The sequence below is a fragment of the Chaetura pelagica genome, unplaced genomic scaffold, assembly GCF_000747805.2.
Source record: "Chaetura pelagica isolate M959 unplaced genomic scaffold, ChaPel_1.0 scaffold13, whole genome shotgun sequence".
Taxonomy (NCBI): domain Eukaryota; kingdom Metazoa; phylum Chordata; class Aves; order Apodiformes; family Apodidae; genus Chaetura; species Chaetura pelagica.
Window position 1 is genome coordinate 790,331 of NW_009954543.1, and position 23,522 is coordinate 813,852.

Genomic DNA, 23,522 nt, shown 5'->3' on the forward strand with positions numbered 1-23,522 from the left:
GTCCTAACTTGATGGATCATAAGGAAATAAATTTCTAATAAGTGCTTAAGAGTTATTTTTTGGAAATCCCTTTTTTTCAAGCATCCCATCTAGAGCTTCCAAAACCAACCACATCCTGTAGAAAGCTAATTTTTTGTCTTGCAGGTAAAACCCCACACACAGTTCAAGTGCAGCATACATACAACCATTACTTCACAAAGGTGAAGCCTGTTTGCCCTGAGGAAACACTAAGAGCATCTTGAACGAAGCCCCCATGACAGAATAAGGTAGCAATACCTGTTCAATACTCTGAAAGGAAAGGCAGTAAAAAATAATCCTTATCTTCACACATTCACATCAGGAAAAAACAAACAAAAACCAACAAAAAACCAAAACAAAACCCCAAAAAGCCAAAAAACAGTGCATATGCTAACATGAAATACAACCTCCTGTCTCCTATAGTAAAACATTGCTCACTGCAAGAATACAGAAATCTTTCTTGGGATACAGCAGGACAAACACTGCAGGAAATGTGTCTTCAGTAACACAAGATTTTACATAAACATCTTATTAAAAGCATCTGGGACTTGCACACCTGCAATACTTGCTGGTCCTTACAGCTTGCAGCTCAACATCTGAAAGGGAGACCAGATATATTGTACCAGATATATTGTATTCTTTCCATTGCACACTGCAAGAGAAAAGGGCAACCCTGACTGCGTTCTGAGAGAAGCACACCTGTTCCTGCTAGCAGGAACAAAAGCATGACAACACCATTCATATCCCTCAGCTCTTCTGCCTGGCAAGACAAGAATAAATCACTTGCTAGTTCTTTTGTACTTGTGTGCTGCCGGGGAAGGACATCACACCTGACAGGACCCACCCCCCTGTCAGCTTGAGCATTTATCATCCAAGGCTTATTTCCTATCTGGACACACTGGAAGCAATAAGGAGAATAAAAGCATTCCTTTGAGCTGTTCTATATCAGGAGGAGAAATGTATTACACACATGGAGCACCCTAAGAAACTTCTTCCCACTTCCCTCCGCTTTTCTTAATATATCACAAAGCTGCTTATGCCCTCTCGTGGCAGAAACCTCACATTAATATCAGCTATGGGGAGGGGGATGCAGAGACAAGCTTTCTCCCCCACTGAACCTTTCATTTCCCTGGCTGGTGTTTCTCACTTGCACTGGAGGAGGTGAGGAGCATGTGGGGCTCTGCTCCTGTCTCAGCCACCAGAGCACCATCCCACCAGGGTGCTCCTTTACCTGAAGATGGCTACAGACAGCCTTTTGTTGCTGTTGCATCTATTTGGCTTATAATCAAAGTGCTGCTTAATTCACACACGTATTTTGATTCCAAATTGTTTTTCTGTAGGAATTTTGTTGTGGTGTTTTGGGGGTTTTTTTAAAGGGTGTCATTAAAATAACAAGGGAAGAGAGCAAGCAGGACCTACAGTAGTAGCTAAAACAAGCCACTGGATATATTTAACTGATGAAGACTGAGTTTAAAATGTTGCTGAATAAAATTAACACGACTGAGTTTGACACTCAAAAGGTGCTTAGAAGACATCAGCACCGTATGTTATGAGATTTTATTTTATTACATAGTTAATGAGTTTACTAGCAAGACCTGAGCTTTTTGCTTGCCATGAGAATAGCAAAAGGCTAGTAAAGAACACGCTGTGCCACAGCTGGTCAACCACCATCTCCTCACCCAGGAAAACCACATACCTGCTGCCAAGGTGATACAGACTTTCTCTATACATAAACATGTATCCACCTGACTACAGGGTTCATTTCATGACATCTGGGGTTTGTATATTTGTAAGCCTTTGGGTTAAAGAAGACTAACCTGAAGGCACCTCTCATGTATATGCTTACAAGTACACCTTTGCTGTAGACTCAGGCTTTTAATGAAAGAATAAGGAACAGAGGCTATTCACAGTTGCATTTAAAGTCACTCCTGGGGGAGGGGAAGAAAGCCTTGCAAGAAAGCCCTAAACAAGAAGCAAGGCCTCCTCAAGAGTAAAAAAAAATGTATCAGCTTTCTACAAAAGAATTTAAACTGATAGTTGCTGTGAAAATTTTTTTCAAGTTTTTTTCTTCTCAAGTCCCCTCATTTTTTTCTTTCTTCTCCATTTTACTCAACATGAAAAAGAGGGAAAGTGAGGAAAATGAGGTAAAATTTCTTTGACTGAAGTTGGAAGTAAAAAAATCACCTGAAATTAAGAACTTTCAAATATGGTTTGCTTAAAAACGTTTATAAAACTTAGACCAGTAATACTACACAGAGCAGTGAGAAATTCAGTATCCAATGCCTTGAGAACAAACGTAATATGGAGCAAGAACAGGACTAGGGAAGGATGGATTCTTACAAGTACTGTTTACACACAATGAGGAGAGACTCTCTCTACCTGGCAGCATCTCCATCAGCTAAACAGAGTTGATTATGCTTTGAAAACACAGCATATTTCAGGGGAGAGTGTGCCCTTACCGATGGCCTTTGGAAGTGGGCATTTACAATGTCTTTTTTAATTGTACATGAAAAGGTTTTCCTCGAGTGAAATTATTTGTTATCTTGTAGATACCAACTCCTCTTGCCCTTCCAATGTTCATCAGGACCTGTATTTCAGAGGCATAATAAATACCCTGGAGAAGCACTGTTGCTGCATGCATTCACTCTAGGAAAACCACACAGATTTGGGGTTTTGATTGGGACATTTAAGACCTTAAGTAAACAAACAAATAAATGAAAGGAACTACCCTTAAGACTTCACCAAACCAGGCTGTGTGGCTGCACACTTTAAAAGCACACAGCAGTGTATATTCCACTCCCTCTTGAGGGTCAAACTCCTCTCGTCTCCACAGGAAACACAGCTGAGTCAAGACAACAAAATTGTTCTAACCCACTCTACTTGTAGGTCTGGAAAAAGAGGCTTAGTACTCTTTAAAACAGACAGAGGGACAAACAGGAGGAGGGGAGGGACCTGAAGTGAGCCAATAGCAAAAAAGTCACAACAGAACATGTACAAAGAAATAAGCCTTCATCTGTTCTGAGACAAAAAAAAGTGATATTATATATTTTTATTAACACCTGCATCCACCTACCCTCTCTTTAAATGAGTCACATAGGCACTCTGAAGAGCTGCTTCCAGGAAGCAGGGAAGTTCAAACTAAGAGTAAGTCACTTACCTTCATTAGCTGTTCAAAACCCTTTCCAAGTAAACTTTAAAATGAACTGTACAGGGACTCACATGAAATATTCTGCATGCAATGTGCTTTTAAAAAGTATCCTTTATTACTTCCTGATCTTTAATAAAGTAATTAGAAAGCTACACATTAGTAACAAGGGCTTCAGAAGTACTATTCCAACCACATAGATGGAGCATCTTGCACAGAAATATTCATGCAATGTTTGAGTAGGTATATCTAGCTTAACATGACATAAATGTCTTTTAAGAGTTAGCAAGCTATAAGGAATCCTAATGGCACAATCTTAGTCTTTCCTCTGTTTGTCCTGTCAAACCTTTCCTGCCTTTGCTTCTTTACTGGCAACAAACAGATTTTACTGCTGAAAGCTGCCCTGTGTGGACAGTCCAAAGCATCATTTTACATCCAGGACTGGAGAAGGCCTATAGACTTCTAGTACGTCTATCAGTAATTCTGTGTCCTTGTCTCTGTGTCCATGCGATGAATGAAAAACAGTTCAAACTCTTTCTCTTCTTCACAGACACAAGATGTGAGTAAAAAATTTTACAGTACCCAGTACTGGCAGGAACTTCCCCACAAGGGAAGGACAGTATATGATTTTAAATAAAAAAGCTACTCAGCTTTCCCCTACAAAGAAACAGACCATACGAGTTGTTAGCTGGCTTTCCTTATGATTTTTTATATATGTACTAAGCTAAAATTACTTGGTTTAATGCACTTACATGCAAAACTTGTCACACATATCTTTGCCGCTGAGAAGAGCAGAAATACCTGATTCAGAAGATCAAAGGCCATGAAGCTACAGAGGAACAAGTAACATGCATTGTCCCCAGTGCTGCTAGTGTCTAGCATAACGTGTGGCTAAGGCAGGCATGGAAGTGCATGGTGTGCACTGTTAAACTCAGCTAGGCAAAATTACAGAGATAGAGACCACTAAGCACGTGCCCAGCAAACTAGTGGCACATATTACAGCTCAACAGAGGGCTCACAGTAGTCAGCATACTCAGCACCCTAGCCAACTAAGCAGCTACTTGCTACTAATGATCCAGGCTCCTCCAGCTTCACTTGGAGAAGGTTAAACACTGTCAGTTAAATGGCTGACCCAAAAAGGTTACTTTCAGCTTATTAGACATCTCAATATCCACTACTGTGTATCATTTACACTGCAGGTACAGAAAATATCTCAGGTCCTCCATGCTGGCACTTGCTATGCAAAGTTTGTAACCTCTCTTCAGCAAGAGCTAAATTTGGATACAACCTGACTGTATCTGAAGTGTTCAGTGCTTTACCACAGGCCAAACTGGTTTCTAGACTTCATTCTCAGAGGAAACAGGGAGAAACGAGATAAACTGCTTTTTGCAACTTCTTATACCAAGGCACCTCACTCCTTCAAACTCTTCCTCATACTTGTTAGTGCTTATGATCACTTGGCATTTCTCTGCCATTTTGCTGTCAAAATCTTGGAGATTCTAGCCAGGCCACCAGGTAACACCTTGAGCACATTTCTTCTTACCTTTTCAAGCTCCTGCAAGTACACCTGGGCAATGACACATGCTGTCTCAAAACAAGCCATGACTTCCTCCTCCCTTTCACACAGTCGAGCACGAGAGGCAATGGAGTTGGTTGAGCGCTCGAGTGAGAGACCTGCAAAATAGCAACACCTTCGTTAACTGGAGCCCACCAACAGCAGCATGGCTGTGTTATTCCTTCATTTACCAGCTGACAGGGAAATTACCCTCTTGCTTTAGTGACTTTCAGGAAAATATATTTCCCACAAACGCAAGGCCTTTTTGTCATGCTGCTCTAACACACAGTGCCACTAGACGCTTCTACAGTGCCTTCCAAGTATTTTATGAAGGATATACAATCCCTCTGGTAGGGATGATCAAGAAGAGAGACTAAGACCTTACATCTCCCATGATGGCTACAGATTTTGGGTGCTGCTTCATAAATATCCTGACACTGGGTTTGAAAATTTTTGAGCATTCACTATTCCAAGTGAAGCTTTCAGTAAGCAGCAGTTTTGAGGGGAAGAAAGAAAAACAAACTGGAAAACGATACCAAAACAAAGTCAGGAAAATCTGAGGTTTCTTGGAAAATCTGAGCACACGCAACTTGCACATGGACACACAGCAAGCTCTTGGCAAGGCAGAAGAGACTCTTAACCACAATATCATCCCTTTTTCCTAAGAAATGAAAAAACCCTGTTTTTTTGTACTACTCAAACTTTTTCTTGTATCACTATCCAACTCCTCTTACAAACTAAGAGCATGTTAACTGCAAACCTACAGCTATTGTCCCTACATTAGTATATTCTATTATTATCAGAACCTTGTCTGGCATCACACTGCGGCATGATTTTTAGTCTCTAAACCTGTTTGGAGAGGTTGCCTATCCACATACCAGTTCCACTCTAATCAGTGACGCACCAGATCTCTACAATACACCACTGCTTGGAAACTCTGGTCTTCTACATCATATACAAATGCACAGTAGCCCAGTAGCCCAACACAGGTTCCAAAAAGTTAAGCACATACTTCCCCAAAAATTTCATACACAAAAACATCAGTGGACAAGGGAACACTTATGGATGTCATCTATCTGGATTTCTGCGAGGCCTCTGACATGGACCCCCCACAACATCCTTCTCTCTAAGTTGAAGAGATATGGGTTTGATAGGTGGATTGTTCAGTGGATAAGGAATTGACTGGACGGTCACATCCAGAGGGTTGTGGTCGATGGCTTGATGTCCAGATGGAAAACAGCGACCAGTGGTGTCCCTCAGGGGTCCGTACTGGGGCCATTGTTGTTTAATATCTTCATTAATGATATTGACAGTGGCATGGAGAACACCCTCAGCAAATTTGCCAATGACACCAAGCTGGATTGTACAGTAGATATGCCAGAGGGACAGGATGCCATCCAGAGGGACCTGGACAAGATGGAGAAATGGGCCCAGGTGAACACCATGAAGTTCAACAAGACCAAATGCAGGGTCCTGCACCTGAGCCAGGGCAACCAGAGATAAGAATACAGGCTGGGGGAAGACATGCTAGAGAGCAGCCTTGTGGAAAAAGACCTGGGGGTACTAGTGGGTCAAAAGCTGGACATGAGCCACCAATGTGCAGTTGCAGCCCAGAAGGCCAACTCCATCCTGGGCTGTATCAAAAGAAGTGTGGCCAGGAGATCAAGAGAGGTGATTCTGCCCCTCTTCTCTGCCCTGGTGAGACCTCACCTGGAGTACTGCATCCAGCTCTGGTGTCCCCAACACAAGAAGGACGAGGACCTGTTGAAGCATGTCCAGAGGAGGGCAACAAAAATGATCAGAAGGCTGGAGCACCTCTCTTATGAAGACAGGCTGAGGGAGTTGGGGTTGTTCAGCCTGAAGAAGAGAAGATTCGGGGGGGACCTTAGAGCAACCTTCCAATACCTGAAAGGGGCCTATAAGGAGGCTGGGGAAGACCTGTTCACTAGGGCATGTAATGACAGGACAAGGGGTAAAGGTTTAAAGCTAGAAAAGGGTAGATTTAGGTTGGACATTTAGGAAAATGTATTTAATATGAGGGCAGTGGATCACCGGAATGGATTGCCTAGAGAGGTGATGAAGGCCCCATCCCTGGAGACATTCAAGGTCAGGCTTGATAGGACTCTGGTACAAGCTTGGGAGGTGGCTCCTCACTCTCCCAAGTCAGAGGCGCATGGCACATTCCCTCAAGGAACTATAGTTTGAAGGTACATGTGTGTTCCTCACCTTTCACCTTTGAAAATTCAGACCAGAGTAGAGTAAGGGGAGTGAATTTCAAACCGACAGTGATGGGGAACAGGGATGATGGTAATTTTGCTGTTTTTAACCAATGCCCATTTCTCTCCTTTCTATTGACATACACCTTGTATAGCATCCAACATGTAACAGATTTTGTCTTCCAGTCCATGTGTGAAGTCTCTGGCTTTATATCACCGGTTGTTTCCCTAATATTTCAAAGCCTCTATTTCCTAACCCTGTTGCAATGTAATGGCAGGGAAAAGAGGATGTTAACTCTCTATACAGAAAAATAAATCATTCAGCACTGAAGCTAGAACAAATATTCTTCTTGGCTCTGTCTCAGTTTTATCTACCTCTGAATTTCCAGTCTTTCCCCTTAATTGAAAATAAATTTTAAGTGTTGCATTTCAGAGTCACCATCCCCTTCAGTGCAAGGTGGGCCCTTGTCCTGGTTTGAGCCAGGATGAAGACAATTTTTCTTTTTACTGATTTTTTTTTCCTTCAGTAAGCTTTCTTGTAACTAGCAACAGTGTGTTCAAACCAGGCTCAAACCAGGACAGCCCTGAAAGAAATCCTGTACAATCTGCTGACATTCAAACACATGCAGAATCTAATCAAACTGCAAGAGCAATCCTAGCACAGCCTGTATGAGGGTGTTTATCGTGGGAGATGTCACACAGAGAAAACAGACTGACAAAAAGCCATTTACATACATGCTGCAGCCCACTGCAAGGAGCAGTGCACTCTCTAAGCTCTGACGTGGGGGAGGAAAGCAAGCAGCCTTTGCCAGCACCAAGTTCTTGTACATGTCTGACAAGAAATGTGCCCATTCATGTGGTCAGAAAAAGAGAGCTGGGGCTGATCTGAGATGGGGGAATGAACACCTCCAAAAAGGTTCTTGCCACAGTAAATACAGAGCAATATACAGATACTATGCTACATTGCACACATTTTTTATTTGTAAAGGGCAAGAAGGAAAATTGACCCACATGATGTCACATTAGTCATCATTCTTTCTGCTAATACCATATGCACTGACCTGATGTCATCGGAGTATAAAATCTTCTACAGAAGCTGAACAGAGCTGTTCTTCTCTACCACAGAAATGCAATTGAAAATAAAAATTAGAGCAAGAAAACTGCAAATACAGTAGGCAAAGTGAAGAACAGAAGAATAACAACAGAAGCTCCCTACTTTTGCAGCCACCAATTCAGTTCTCACAGTGCAAAGCCCTCATAAGTACACATTTGCTCAGGGTTCAGTTGGACAAGACTGTTTACAAGCCCTGCAGTCTTGAGAACACAAATTCCACTAAGTCTTCTCCATCTCCTCAGCACAGGAAAATCTTCACAGCACAACATATATTTTAAATTCAGCTCAGTTCCCAAAAAGCATCAGAAAGCCAAGAAAGTGCATGCCCCTTCCAAACGGGATTTTGAAAGAAAAGTGTAGTTCTTGCTAAACCAGAATTAGCCTCAGAGTAGGGCACAAAGCCATATGCTTTCTTGGTAGCTGGTTAAGGTAAAGAGACTTGAGTATTTTTCACAACCCGTTATGGTAAGATAATGCCAACTTAACCTATTATAAGATTCTTCTCATATTAATTGAGTGCCCAAATTTAAATATATGCATACATTTATACCATAAGAACATTTTTATAGTGAGGACACAGATTTCTAATAAGAGTATGGCCCATGATCAAGACTTAAAGAGAGACATCCTTCCAGATTATTCTTTTTAAAGGAAGAAACTCTTTTCTACCCACATTAGAGGCAGTAACTTTCTATGAATAGAAACACTGCTTTTCTCTCTTGCATAAAGATAAGGCTTCCATTTACCTCCTCTGGTTCTACCTACATTCATCTCTAGCTCTTGATTTCTCTATAATCTTTGCCCCGTCTTCTCCCCTTTGAAAGCTAATCAGCATTTATATCATAAAAAAAAAAAAACAAACCCATAAGGTTTGTAATAGGTATCACTGAACTAATTTCTTCCTAGAGCTGAAGTGCACTGGTAACAGGGAAACCTGAAAGGGGAGATTTTATTAACGCTTATTTCCACTTTCATCTCACTCAGTCCTTGCCAAGAGAAAACAACACATCATGTAGCTCCAGTGCTCCGAGGTGATGTTATTACCAGAACTGGAACATACATGTGCACATGGACATGCAGTAGCAGATTCTCAGAAACATAAATGAGACAAGCATTTATGCTGGAAGGGATATCAGGAGGTCCATGGTCCAACTTTCCACTCAAAGCAGGGCCAGCTCAGGGTGTTACCTCATCTGGTCTTGAAAGCCTTACAGCATAGAAGAAGCATAGAAGCATAGAAGAGAATGCACAACTGCTAGGGAGGAGGCCAAGGTAGCTTTTACATTTTCCTCCAGTTCCTAAAATAAGTTCACCTAACAGTAGCATTCCTCCAAGCAGGAAGAATATACCAAACCACTCACAGGTTCCTCTTCTTTGCTTTTTGCACACACTTCCAGCCTCCTGTATTTGGATGAATTTACACAACTGGAGAATGGTGGGTTGATAGGGGCAAGAATTCAGGGTCAGAAGCAACACACTACTTTCACCAACAGCGTTAACCTGCAGCGGCTAAAACCCCACAGCCCAGGATCACCAGAGCTATCTGGCACTCTAAGAATTAATCAAAGAAACACAACAGCACACAGAGTGTTTAGTGTACCTGTTGTGTTGTGTTCTGGTGCTGCACTTGTGTTGAATACAGCTATGGGAACATAAAGCCAAAGACAGTTTTATGTGGAACTTCCAGCCTTGCTAACAGCATCAGCCCGTCTGCAGAGCAAGGTAATAGCACCTACGTACCACACAGACAAGCCATCCTGGCCAGAAGCCAGTGTGCTGCTGAGCTGAGAGCATGCCATGGTTTTACTCTAGCCACAGAAAGATACAGAATATGTCTTGAGGTGAGCTGGGTGTGAACATGTCTCCTGGCAACTGCTGCAAGGAAACTGGTTGTGTACATGTCCCGACCCTGTGGTAAACAGCAGGTTGTTCTGGGCAGCTGTACCCAAGGGGAAGATGCACTTCATTTCTAGCATGCAGCCTTCAGCCTACTTCAGAAGTGTAGCTCTAGAAAACCAAGTAGCATTGAAACAAGGCTATTTTTAAGACTAGCTTTTCCAAACATGTACACATGCATGTTGGCTAATCAAAGTTCAGCAGAATATTCAACAAATATATTCAAAGGCACAACCAAACCATTTTAAAGATGGTATTATAATCAGCCTGCCCCACTGGCTAAGGTTTGAACCTAACAGCAGGACCCTCAATCAACATGTTAATTCAGTGTCTTGGAAATCAAAATAGCCCTAACATCAACAAGCCAAAGCAACAGTTCAGATTATGCTGACATAGACAAGGGTATTCCAGGGTAAATCAGCATGTGGCAATCTTCCCTTAGTGACTGGACATGTCATGCTATACAACACAGCCCCAACATGGGACAGCATCATAGCTACCTGAAAGCTACCTCTAGCTCAGGCCATCTGAAAGGACATTTATATTTGTTTTCTTTCAGTGAAAATCAGAGTGTAGCATGTTGTCTCATGTTACCATGCAAACTTTGTGTGCTCCTTCTGCTTCCTCTGAACAGGATGTGCAACTGTTTTTGTATGCCCTGATGCTGCTGACCCCACAAATCATAGTGCAAGAGGTGGAGAAGGTTTTGTGCGTATGTACAACCAACAATGCAATTCTGTGTGGAGAAGGAAGTGGAACACTAATCAAACCTTACCATCATAGAAACCAAATCTCTTTAACAAAAGGAAGGAGAAGGTATCTTCAGCTATTTGCATTTAGTGGCCCGAAGATAACTCTCCTCAAAGGTCTAAAATCACACCCATAGTGCATTTGTGCATAGATGACTGTGAAAAACAAACTACCTCTCAAATGCAAACAGGAAGAAAAAACTAAACTACCATATCTAACAGCAGAGAAGAGCTCCTGGTGTGCAGCAACAAAACCTGCTTCCCCAGCTGCCCCAGGAAGCCTAAGTGCATCAAGAACAGCAGGGCTTGGCAACTCTTCCACACCCCAGCTTAAGAGCAGTGGCATTGACATACACAATTCACCAACAATGCACCAAAGTCATCACTGTCACTATCTAAGTACAACTCCAAATTCTTAAATCATATTCTGAATACCCAAGTAAGGCATACTAATACTAGGCTCTTTTATCAAGACATCAGCATCTACAAACTGAGGCTTTTACCTATCAGACAGCTATTCTGATGGCAACATAATTCAACAGCATGCTTCTGTCTAGCTGGCAAAATTGTGAACACTAGCACTTTGAAGTCTATACCAGGTATAGAACAAAGTCTTTCTCTTTCTTATGTGAATTAACATTTAAAAGATGCAATTTTTGTCAAGCACAAGTGAAAACAAGTTCTGCCAACAAAATGCCTTACTCTCAGTTACTTGGTTTTTAATGCTATATTGCATCCTATGTCCTTATGGCTGGGACTCAATTTTCCTAACAGTCAGGCAAGAAAACTAGTTTTATTATTTTTTTATCTGTTCAGAGGAGTGCAGCTCCCCACAGACCTTAATGCTCAGAAATATGAATCTCAGCTATTTTCAGTCATCAAAGAAGGATTCCAATATAAAAGAATTTGTGTCCTGCCCCAGCAGACCCTTTTTTTTTTAAAAAAAAAAAAAAAAAAAAATGAAAAAGCAAACAAACTCTTTCTTCCTTTGCAGTCACAGCAGCAGCTGAGAATACTGATCAAAGTAACTTCATTGAGTAGCTGCCAGTAGAAGAAACAGCAGTTAAGGAATCTGAGGAGACTAATGCAAGCCAGTGTATAATCTCAAAAGCTTTGTTAAAACTTAAAGGTTAACACAGCTGCACATCGTCAAGTGTCAATCATCCCCCTGAAGCCTGTTACCACCTAAGAGCAATATATTTGTACCAAAAAAGTGAAAGCAAAGTTTTAGATTACATTTAACTACAACTTTCACTGAAACATATGCCCTTCTTAACTTTACAGCCAGTATAATTCTGGCTCTTCACAACAACTTTTCCTAAAGACTACAAGGAATGCTGGTGTTGTCTCTAGGGAAGTTTTAGCTGCTCTCCTGAACACTACAAGTAATTCAAGCACCTCAGCTAGCATTGTCACTTCCCAGGTGGGCAGGATCCAGACAATAGTGAACTGGGGCTCCAGACAAGTCAGCACTCTAAGTAACAACTCTTCTGGTCTAAATTGGATGATTAGGGTAGAGAACACTTAGACTCTCAAGTAAAAGCCTACAGCAAGCATGCCATGATGTCAACAGTGCCTAAACGACATATCTGACACTGAAACTAATGGAGAGAGGTAAGGAAAGAATTCAGGCTCTAAGGATTTTCCTTGCCCCTTACAGCCTACTGCCCATTTCTGCCAATGGGTACATTACAGTACGTTGTCCCCGTGTCAGGCAGTAATAGCAGTGTGGGCAGGATGAAAACAGCTTTTTCAGAGGGGTAGCTGTGCTAGAAGGAGGCGAGGAAAAGCTGGGTTCCCCTCCTATGTTATCATCAGCAAATCTGGATGTTTTCCTTGGAGTCATGTGGCAACTGAACAATAGAACAGAAATGGATCATCTTTATCTTGACATGTGCAATTACAACAATGCTTTTACTTTCCCCCATTAGTGCCCAGAAAGGATATAATGAAAATTATTTGAATATAGAAAAATGCCATCAACCTTCTATTAATCAATTTCCCACACTTGTCTCAGTTGACAAGAAAAGATATGTCCTTTCTTAGTAAGATGCCTCCACTATCTCTTTTAAGGTATTACAGCAGATTTTTTCTAAGAGATCTTCAAGAACTCTTAAAAATCAGCCTGTGGAAAAGATTCCAAGCACAAGAGTATGCATAACCACAGGGAAGGGTTTTTGGCACCCAAAAAGGCAGTATACTATTCCAAACACTCATTCGGAAAAACAGGAATGCACCTTGCAAAACATTATGCCCTCTGAAATGAGGAGCAGGCTCAGAAAGTTCATGTATAGCCTCTTAACAGGTTTGTAAAACATAAATTGATGTAACAATGCTTCCTGAAAAAAAGAAATTAGAAGTGAAAATTCACTTTCAAAAGAAAAGTATGAAATAAGTTATAACCCTGCAAAGCTAAATCATGTTTCCAAATTCAGTTTATCTGTACTTGGAAACATTCAAGCTACTGGCACTCAAAATCATTCCATACAGTCTGTATTCCAGCACAGACAATAGTTTTGGTATTGCCATCTCATTTATCAAAAACTAAATGGACAAAAATCTCATCCCAGAGAAGCCAACTGGAAATTCTGTTTTCAGAAGGACTCTATTTAGAAGTATGGCTGCTTAAGTTCGTAGCACACAGTAACTCATTATCTGTATGGAATACATATACTTACACTATCGGATCAGTAGCATTAAAAAAAAAGAAAAATGAACTGAAGAAGTTACTGGCTTAGGATCTGAAAGAAGAGTTTGATAAAGCACTGAAATGAGTCTTTAAAATAGAGGCACTTTCTTCCAGGGATGACAAAAAGCATTCTCTCTTTTAGTTCTCTCCACTAAGTTAGTTCAATTATTAGCTTTTCAAAGCTGATGAATCAACAAAACTTTGACTAAATAAAAATCAAACAGGATACCCCATTTTAATCTATGAATTAAAAGGTGCACAATCAACAAGAAATCTACCAGTTTTAACATCAGAAACACTGAATTAATACTTGTCTGTAGCAAGTGAAATTAATTTAATATTTTCTTAATCAAATTATTTAAAGAGAGAAGAAAAACGATATATCAGAACTCAGCTTTGTAATAAAGCTATCCCTAACCGTACATTTTATTCTAATTTCCAAACACTTGCAGTTGAATACAAATCTTACCTAGGAAATTAATCATCCTGTAGAAAAACAAATTAGAAAAATTAATGACACATAAGCAAATGTCAAAATTAAAGACTCCAATGAAGTATATGAACAAGTGGGTGATCTAGCCTCTGATTAGCTAGACTGAAACATTTTAATACTAGATTTATGTTTACTGAATGCAAACCTGCATGTTTTAAATAGTTCTGCAAACCAACAAAGTAAGAAATTACTAAATGGTACAAGCAAAAAGGAAGACTGAAATAGATAATTCAAATTTCAAGGCTTCAGTTGGTCAATTCAAAACTATTATTAAAACCAAACAGGTAGTTTTCAAACTAGCCAAGTAAAAGGTCAGTTTTCCTGTTTTTCATCTCTGTGTGATATTACCATTTTCCTTTCACAACACTGCCACAACCTCCAAACAACCAAACAACCACTTCCAGCATTACAAACCCAAGACAAAGATTTAATGTGGGGAGAAAGCAGAACAACAGTTCCAAGCAATACTGACCTCATTATCTTTTAAGTTTTAAAATACACAACCACTAAAAAAACCTCGTAAGATCAGCTGTTTGTCCTAAAAATGAAGAAACAAGACCCCCTAAAATCCCACAAGGAACTGGACTGAACCCAGAACCCCAGATGCAGGGTCCCAGCTGTTTAATATTACCAAGCTCAGGAAAAACCCTCCCATGGTGGATTCAGAGTTTTGCTGCTACAGCTCTCAGTAGGACTCTAGAGACCATTGGCTTGATCCAGCAGAGTTTCTCATGAGCATTCAGTTTTACACACGACCAATCTTGGACATCTCTGAATTACTTAAATAGGTTTAAGAAGAAAATAAAGATTACTCCAAGGCACTGACCTAGTGAAGTCTCATTTCCTTGTAGGTGTGACTTGTGGTTGGCCTTGCTACAACAAAACAGACTATAATCAAGGCTTCTTGATCATAGACAGACAGAGTTATCACCTTGTTCTTTTCCAGATGGGTTTTGCTAAGGCCTGAAAAAGCCAAGATCACTCTGCAGGCTTTTGATACAATGCATCTCTTTTGTAAAGTTAAAAAACCCCCCAAATTTAGAAACAAATGCACAAGGATAGTCACCTCACCCATCTTTAGACGCCTGCGAAAAAGGCCACAGCCTGCTCTCACCATCACCAAAGGGGAGGCTGTATTATACAGCAGTACACACTTCATCTGTATCAGATGCCATTTGAAGAAGTGATGAATCACCCCAGAACTTCCAATTTCTGACTGTACAGAGAGTTCATACTGGAACTGCACAAATCAAACCCATCCTGAGTTGAAAATGCCCAGTAAGAATACAAAAATTACTGCAGAATGAACTGGAAGGAAAGGAGGAAAAGAAGCCACGGGACTGTTAAAGTTTTAACTCACTACGGAATCAGGCAGATACCATATCCAATCCTATGTCATAGCTACACAGATTTAGATTGCTAGCTATTTGCAGGCTACCAGCCCTCCAGGCAGAGGGAGTTCAGCACCTGGCCTGACAGTTGGTCTGATGGACAGAGGGAGCTCCTCTATATGGGGCTGCCTCACCTTGCAGCAGCTCTGTTATCACACATCCTGACTCCAAGCACTGCTGCACACCAAAGTATTTTGAAATTCTTTTGAAAACAGCTCCATGAGCTTCTCTCTGCTGCCAACAGCCTCACTGAGTAAACACAGCTTTCACACAGTGAAGCAAGGAAGGCTGTGCAACAAACATTGCAAAAACATAGAAGCCTTTCTACAAACTTGAAATTTAGGTATGTTGAAGCCCTGGCTAGAGCTATACTTTGCTTTGTGAAGAGTTAGGTTGTGACATACTCCAGTACCAGGAAGATTTATCCTCTGGGAGTGGTCACACCTCCACAGGGCGTCTGCAGCAAGTACAGCCAGAGGGAAACCAATGGGCTCTGGCAGTTACATGTGCTGTTCTGAAGTCTTTCTTGTTTGCTTGTTGTGAATGGACAACCATGTAACGAAGCCACGACATGTCCCAAGGGAATTAGAAGCAAAATGAGAGCAAGTCTGCTTTCTCAATACTGTTCTTTGCAACAGACAGAACTGCTTGCATCAGAGATGACCTGCAGGGTTGTGAACAGAGCAGAGGTTTTAAGGAGGAATTAACTTAATGGAGGATGGGGAGGAAGGAGACAAGTACAGACCAACCGCCTATTAACTAACAATTTGAGGTTAAAATTAGTCATCATGAAAAAGCCAGCTGTTGTCAGAATTCCACTCACAGTGCACACAGAACTTCTCAAAATGCAGAGATTTAGAAACAGGACAAGCAGAAGCAGTCAGTTGAGAAACTGAGTCTTTCCCTCTCTGCAATTTCTCCTGTGACTTGCCAACTGCTCTCATTTATAAATAACTTCAATGCAGTAGGCATTGAAGTTATTACTGATACTCACATGGGTGGAAATCTACTAATGAGCAAGGCAAGCAAGAAACTGTTCAACTTTTGCAGTCCAATCACAAGGGTGGAAATCCGTATTGCTTCCCACCATAATATGAACATACTACATGCAATAGACCTTCATATGAAAACCCCAGAATTAGCTCTATGTCCATCCTTCAGTGTTGTGAAGATCAAAATGTGGTCTAAAAAAAACAAACTCAGTTTTGTTGTTTTACATTTCATTTCTATCACTGACTTTATCTATGCAGCTCCTCCCAGCGTATCCCCCTATCTTTCTCATTACATTTTTGTTTGTTTCCAACAGTAAAAGGATAAATGAGTGCCTGTGATTTGACCTTTCTTCCATGACTTTTCCAGCATAATCCTGAGTACTTGAGAACCTACACTGCCATGCTGCATAGAGACACAACCCACCAGTACAAAACCAAGGAGGTTTCATGTTCGTACTAAGGAAGTGATAGAAAGTTCTGGTGTTTAACTAATGCAGGATAAAGAGGGATATGCTATTAAACCAACTGCTTTCTCCCATTACTGAAAATCAGTTTAAGAAATTAAGCAGGGAACCCAAGCTCTGCCCTGAAATAAAGACAGGACTTGGGCTTTTCTGGTCTGTTGGCTAAATAATTCCTGCAAAAACTTTAGTTCCAGCAATGTTCAAGAGTGCCTTTAAGTAAGGTTTCAGCTTGCATAAGTTAACAGTCATTCAACTAAAAGCAGTAATATGGATGGATCAAGAGAATTTCTGCAAAGATAACAAGTGAAAAAGGGGAATAAGAAAAAAACTTTAGCATAATGTATAAAATAATTTTAAATAATTCAACTCCATGCTGTTACTTACCCTGCAGACCTAGCCTGGACTGATACGCTTTGAAATGAAAATTTAAATCCACACAGCTATTGCCGTAATTACCCATACAAATTTCTAACATTTAAGGGCTTATTTCTTCAAGACTGGAAGGTCAAGGACATGGCATAGGGGAACAGCAATCCTAGCAGCGAGTGCCCTCTCTAAAACTCAGCTGGACAAGCTCCACTCTCTTTTCTCTGTCAGAAACTTTGGTAGCATACTAAGTGACTTACTACACCCTTGATATCTTGACTAATCTGAAAATAATAATCATGGAGGACAGTAACTGTGGAAGAGTAGTAACAGAGAGGTTGCTCTGCAATGGCAGGGGCTCCTTACAGTTTACACACAAACACAGGGGCCACACAATATTTATGTTCTGTGCGAAAACATATGGGGAAAAAAAAAATATGGCTTGATCCTCTGAGGCAAACATCTCCATGCCCAATATCTTCATATGCAAAAGTTAGGTAGTCAATACCATAGAACAGGCCTTACAGGAATAGGGTTATTTCATCAGTGTTCATGCATACCTTATTACATACACACCTCACCAAGGGCCTTATTCAGTTCCCAGTGAGGACACTGCATCTCCTTCAGACTCTGGAGTGCACCATTAGTTGCTCTCAAACACAGTGCTATGAATGTACTCAGTTACTCACTCCTTGGCGCCATGCAAATGTTGGTGTGAGTTACAAGTAAATTAGTCCTGCTCCACAAAAACTCGTTAACAAGGCAGATTCAACCAGCACCACAGAAAACAAAATCAAAGCAAGCAAAGCAGCACAAACAGGTTTTTAAAAAAGCAGAATGGCTGTGTGAGATCGTGAAATGATTATCAGTAATAGTAGCAGCCCAGTCAAACAGTATTTTGGGTTGATTTGGTTTCACTCTTTTACATACCAGTTGAAGGTATCTGATCATCAGAGTTCTCATTCACCTAATTAGCTGGTGGACATGCTGAAAAGAGTAGAAAGCAGTAGATAGGTAGCAGTACTTGAGCAACATTTATAAAGGAACTGAAAGAAATGAAGGAGAAGATTACTGATCTTTTTCCCCCCAAGTCAGAAACTGACTAGGGTCTTCCTTTCCCCCACTCAAAAAAGGAAATGCAATTTCACTATCCAGAGAGGCAGTTATTATTAGGATCTCTCAAACAGCGCAATGGCTGTAAAATTACAAGGGGAAGGAGAGATTCCTGTTTGTACATAAGGTCTGATACTGTGTGACATGCATTGCAAATATATACTACCTGCTTCAAAAGCACATAAACTCTGTTAGCCCAGAGTTTAAAACTTGGAAACACCATTATTGCTTAATACATAGAAATCACTAAAATTTACAAGTAGATTAACTCTTACTAATAGAAAGCATAGCCTCCAATTCATCTGCGTTTGATTTAGATTTTCCCAAAATGGATTCACAAACTCAAGTGTGTTGCTGACTTACAGCCAACAGTTAACACAAGATTTCCAACGTAAAGCTTTTCTTTACAAGCCAGCCAAGTTTAAAAACCATGGACTAAGACTCTATAATGCCTATAAGTTTAAACTACACATAGCATACCCAGTAGGATTTTCTAAAGCATACAAAGTTGTCTTAACTCTGCTCCAATCAAATCACTTGAAGAAATACCTTCAACCTCAAACTAAACACAGCATACTTCATATATGATTCTTTACCTTTAATAACGAAGGCTTCAGTTACCAAACGCAGCATGTACAGGGGTTCACCTTTTGTTGAGAGGTCATCAATTCCTGCTCTTGCATACATGCTGATGGCATCTCTGTAGGATCCTTCCACATAATGAAGCTTTCCTAGGATCAGCATAGCCTCTGTCATATACTTAGGCTGAAATGGAGAGAAGAAAAGTGTGTTTACATGGTAAAACTCCAGACAGCAAGAATGAGGTACTTAAGAAAAAATTAAGCAGATTCATAATGCTTTCCTTTTGACATTGCTAGCTCCACAGGCCAAAGTAGGAAGGATTTAAGTGTCTAGAGATCTTAGGGCTATGCTTATGAGAGCAGCAGGCAACAAAAGTCAAGCAACTGCTTTAGAGCTGTTTGGAAATACACAGCTTGCAAGCCACCTCTTTGGTTTCAGCTGACCTGCTCTATTGATTCATCAGTCACAGATAGCACATAAAAGCCTGGCATTGTCAGAACTACTTACACACACACACCAAGAAAATCCCCAAGTTTTAAACTAGGCAGAAAGCTTCACACTTCAGTAAGTGCTTCCCTCTCCTCTGCATATTTAATTAAAAAGCAAGAAAGCTCCCAAAAATCTCTTAAAGTTATCAAAGAATTTTCAGTCAACAGGAGAAAAACAGAAGGCATGCCTGCTGTACCCAAGATTTGAATGGTACCTTAAGGATTGAAAATGTGTACAAATCTGTGTAACAAAAAAAAAACCCAGACCCTCAGTAAAATACATCCATTCAAACCCTTTTTATTATTTGGAAAGCATGAAAATGTTTCTAAACCTTCACAGTAATTGTTTTAATACACGCTGCATGAGCAGCCAAGCCACCACTAACAAAGAAGTAGTAATGGCAGTTCATGCAGCCAGACTTAACACCAAGACCTGTAAGAATTCAACTGTTTTGGCAATTACTGGAGCTAAAGTATAAAGAAAGAGGGTTGGATGAAGTCCGCTTCTTTCCTTCCTCATTTTTACTTTTAAAATATGCTGACTTTCAAGAAGTTAATTTCACTTGCTCCCTGGAAATCAACATGATAAAAGTGGAACATACATATTCAAGATAACTAGCCTGTAAGTTTCAGTACAAAAAGTAAGAAAATTAATCATCTTTTTAAAGCCAGTTATGCAACTGTGTGTCCAAGGACACTGACACAGCAGCAGCCATTGAGGTAGCCTTAAAGCACTCATACAGCTCTGAGCTGAGTTGATAGGCAGCTACCAACAATGCACACAAACCACATAATAAAATAAAGGAATAATTTTGCATAACTTCTCTGACAGAAACTGAAAGCAATGCAAGGCTGTAATTCTGGACTCACACCACAACCTTAAGTGCCTGACAGCAGCTTGCAGCATATTTTTCCTCTGACCTGGAACTTACAAGGTGTACACCTCAAACCAGGAACAGCAGTAGGTCATTCAGTCATGCCAGCCTGACAGCACTGTTATGTGGCCATGCCTCACAACCCCACAGAATTCATAAATATTTATCCTGCTTCTTTTTAATAAAAACAAAGAAAACAATCACAGAACCACAGAACGAGTTGAGTTGGAAGGGACCTTAGAGATCGTCTAGGCCCTGTCTGCAGGGCCCTGTCCAGCTTGCCCTTGAACACTTCCAGGGAGGGGCCATCCACAGCTGCCCTGGGCAACCTGGGCCAGTGTCTCACCACCCTCACACTGAAGAATTTCTTCCTAACACAAATCTTCCAGCTTGAAACTGTTACCCCTCGTCTTATCACTACCCTCTCTGTTGAAAAGCCCCTCCCCAGCTTTCCTGTAGCCCCTTCAGGTACTGGAAGGCTGCTATAAGGTGTCTCCCCAGAGCCTTCTCTTTCCAGACTTAACAATCCCAACTGTCTCAGCCTGTCTTTGTAGGAGAGGTGCTCCAGCCCTTGGATCATCTTCGTGGCCCTTCTCTGGACTCATACCCCAACAGCTCCATGTCCTCTCTGTGTTGGGGGCTCCAGAGCTGGACACAGTACTCCACGTGGGGTCTCACAACAGTGGAGCTGAAGGGGAGAATCACCTCCCTTGATCTGCTGGCCACACTTCTGTTGATGCAGCCCAGGACACGGTTGGCTTTCTGGCTGCAAGCACATGGAAGATGTATACTTGTAGAAAAGAATTGGCTTGCATATGAAAAAACAAGTCTCCCAACAGAAGACACTGCAAATGGATATTTAATTACCAGTCCATTAGTAATACCTACAATACAGCACTGCTCATACAGGAACATGAACAAGCAATACCAACACTCTGTATCACACTAATAACCATATGAAACCAGCATCCGTTCAGCAGAAATGATAATGACAGAGCCCACTTACACGTAGTTTTCCTCTGCTTAAGATACTGGTCAGGTGCTGTTTAGCTTCACTCAGTTTAGGATCATTCTTCTCTGTCAGTGGAATGGAGTCCTTCAGTTTGGCAAAGTTCTCTTTCAGACATTTTTCCAGCAGAGCCTCTGCAAGCAGCATACTCCCGTAGTCCTCTGAAAGCACACACCAACCAAGAAGAAACACCGCTTAGTGCCATCCTGTTGATAAACAGCATCAAAACACCAAATCATCACACCTTTGAGACACGCAAACTGTAACTGACATGAGGGGGTAAGGAAGAATTAGCACACAGAAAAATATTTTGTTAACTTCTAACTATTGGAAACAGCACGTTTCCAATGAAAAAATGAACTAACACTTCCTTGAAAATTTTACCTAAAAAAATCCTTTGACAGCACAATTCATTCTTGTATGGTCACTAATGTGAAAGTTAAGAGTTCACATCATAAAACTCACTTTCAAAAGCATAAGACCAATCATTGAAAACATTTAAGTGCACATTTTAGATTTACTAATGTAGAAGCATGAAAAGTGTGCTTTGGACTACAAATAAGCTATGACTTTTCACTGCAGAGCAGTAACTACATCAGACACTTGAGAGTTTCCAGAAAGTTCCCAGAAAAAAAAAAATAAAAAAATTGAGAACCTGAACACATTCTACGCATCCATTACTAAAGACAGACAAGGCTTGATCCAGAGACATAACATGCCATATAAAATTATTTCTACATTAAATGCTATTCTTGTTCGCAGTTCCACAGAAGAGAAGCTCAAACATAGGTTGTAGCACTGGATACAGCATGAAGCATCGTGAGATGTTGCAATCATGAGCTGAAAAAAAAAAGTTTCATCTGCCAGTGTACTTGCAGTTCTTGCACAACGGGTCTTGTGCTTCATTTGTTCACAAAAGTAGTACCTCAATCAGCTGACTAGCCAGTCAAGCTGGGTAAGAAAATCTTTGCACGTCAAAGAGCCGAGCCCTGCATTTCATATATGTTTCACATTTCAAAGTCTGAAACTCTAGAACACAGGAGACACGATAGCATAACTACTTTTATATTTTCAATCCATGGGACAACTTACGCCCACTCACTACCTATACGTTACATGCAGCATCGATAAACAACCTGTGGGGTTTTTGTTCGGTTTGGATTTTTTTGTTGTGTGTCTTAAGTGTTCAGCTGCATATGATACTATAACCATGCCTGTTCCTGATCAGTTACAGGTCTACAACTAACTGGCATGAACAAAGTATATGTACATAAAATAGGAAGCGTAAACGTTCAAGTATATCTCCCCCAAACCAATCAATTCTACTCAACACTGAAGAGCTTTCAGGCAGCTGCTAATTTCTTCATCAAACTTAAGAAATTACATAAGAGCATATACAATTCAGAAATAAATACACAATCCCTCAAAGTAAATACGACTATTTAAAAATTCCCACGCAGCCACACTGTTGTTTCTAGGAACACAAAACTGTTACCTAGTCCCTTGCTGGAAGAGAAGTTCTGAAGGAATAACAACACTTCACTCTCCTAACTAGCAAGTTACCATGACATAGCAGCAAATACTGGGTTTAGAGTAATCACCCTGTTGTTACGCCTCTTAATTACAAGGGAATAAACTAATATGAACTCTTCAACTATTAGTGCTTCCAAACGGCATGATGATCTCTGCACCGGAGGAGCACTGTTGAAACCTGACTAAAGTTCAAAGGTTGTCCTTGTGGTTCTCAACACAGGGTTGGTTCGATGTGTGTGACGTAGCCACTTGGAAAGCCTCAGAAGCCAAGATGTCTTAGGCCATCAACATCTCCCCCCACCATGCTTTCCCACCGTGAAGTTTATCACACTCTGGAAGCTTCAGTTAACTCTGGGGCCACATCCTAGAAACACTCCTCTAAATAAGCAGGTTCATTCATGGAGATAACTGCTCTGACTTCTACAGCAGAACCTCTGGTGCCAGCGCGGTAGCAAGGATCAGGTCCTCTCCACAACTCACTGCTGTTGACTATAGACACAGAATTTTGTATTTCTAACTCAGGCTGCCTCACTTCTTACAACTGATTTATTCAGAAAGAAGCAAAGTCGTGTGTTGTAACAGAAAAAAAAACAACCCCGAACAACACAAGAATACCTTTGCTATTTACGAAACCTCTCTTACATGTGAAGGGATATCTGGATGAGCCCAAGCCCTTGGATGAAGCAGTCCCCTTCAGCAGCCCGTGGAGATAACCTGGGGGCACCCAGAGCGCGGGGAGGGGGCAGGACACATCAGTAACACACGCACGAAGACGTTAAAGAGAGACATTTCAAAACACGGAAGATTCCGGCCGGTAGCTTGGCCGCAGACCAG

At 40.9% G+C, this 23,522-nt stretch overlaps 1 protein-coding gene across 1 annotated transcript in view; it reads right to left on the minus strand.

The window, feature by feature from the left end:
• TTC7A (tetratricopeptide repeat domain 7A) overlaps positions 1 to 21,311 on the minus strand; it is a 174,177-nt gene extending 152,866 nt beyond the window's left edge. Inside the window, exons 1-4 of the mRNA XM_010004957.1 lie at positions 21,153 to 21,311; positions 18,798 to 18,966; positions 4,707 to 4,837; positions 3,092 to 3,156 (exon numbers count right to left, since the gene is read on the minus strand). Of these exons, the coding sequence (XP_010003259.1) occupies positions 3,092 to 3,156; positions 4,707 to 4,837; positions 18,798 to 18,966; positions 21,153 to 21,302 (515 nt within the window). The 5' untranslated portion in view covers positions 21,303 to 21,311. The remainder of the gene's footprint in view (positions 1 to 3,091; positions 3,157 to 4,706; positions 4,838 to 18,797; positions 18,967 to 21,152) is intronic.
• Between the last annotated feature and the right edge of the window lie 2,211 nt (positions 21,312 to 23,522).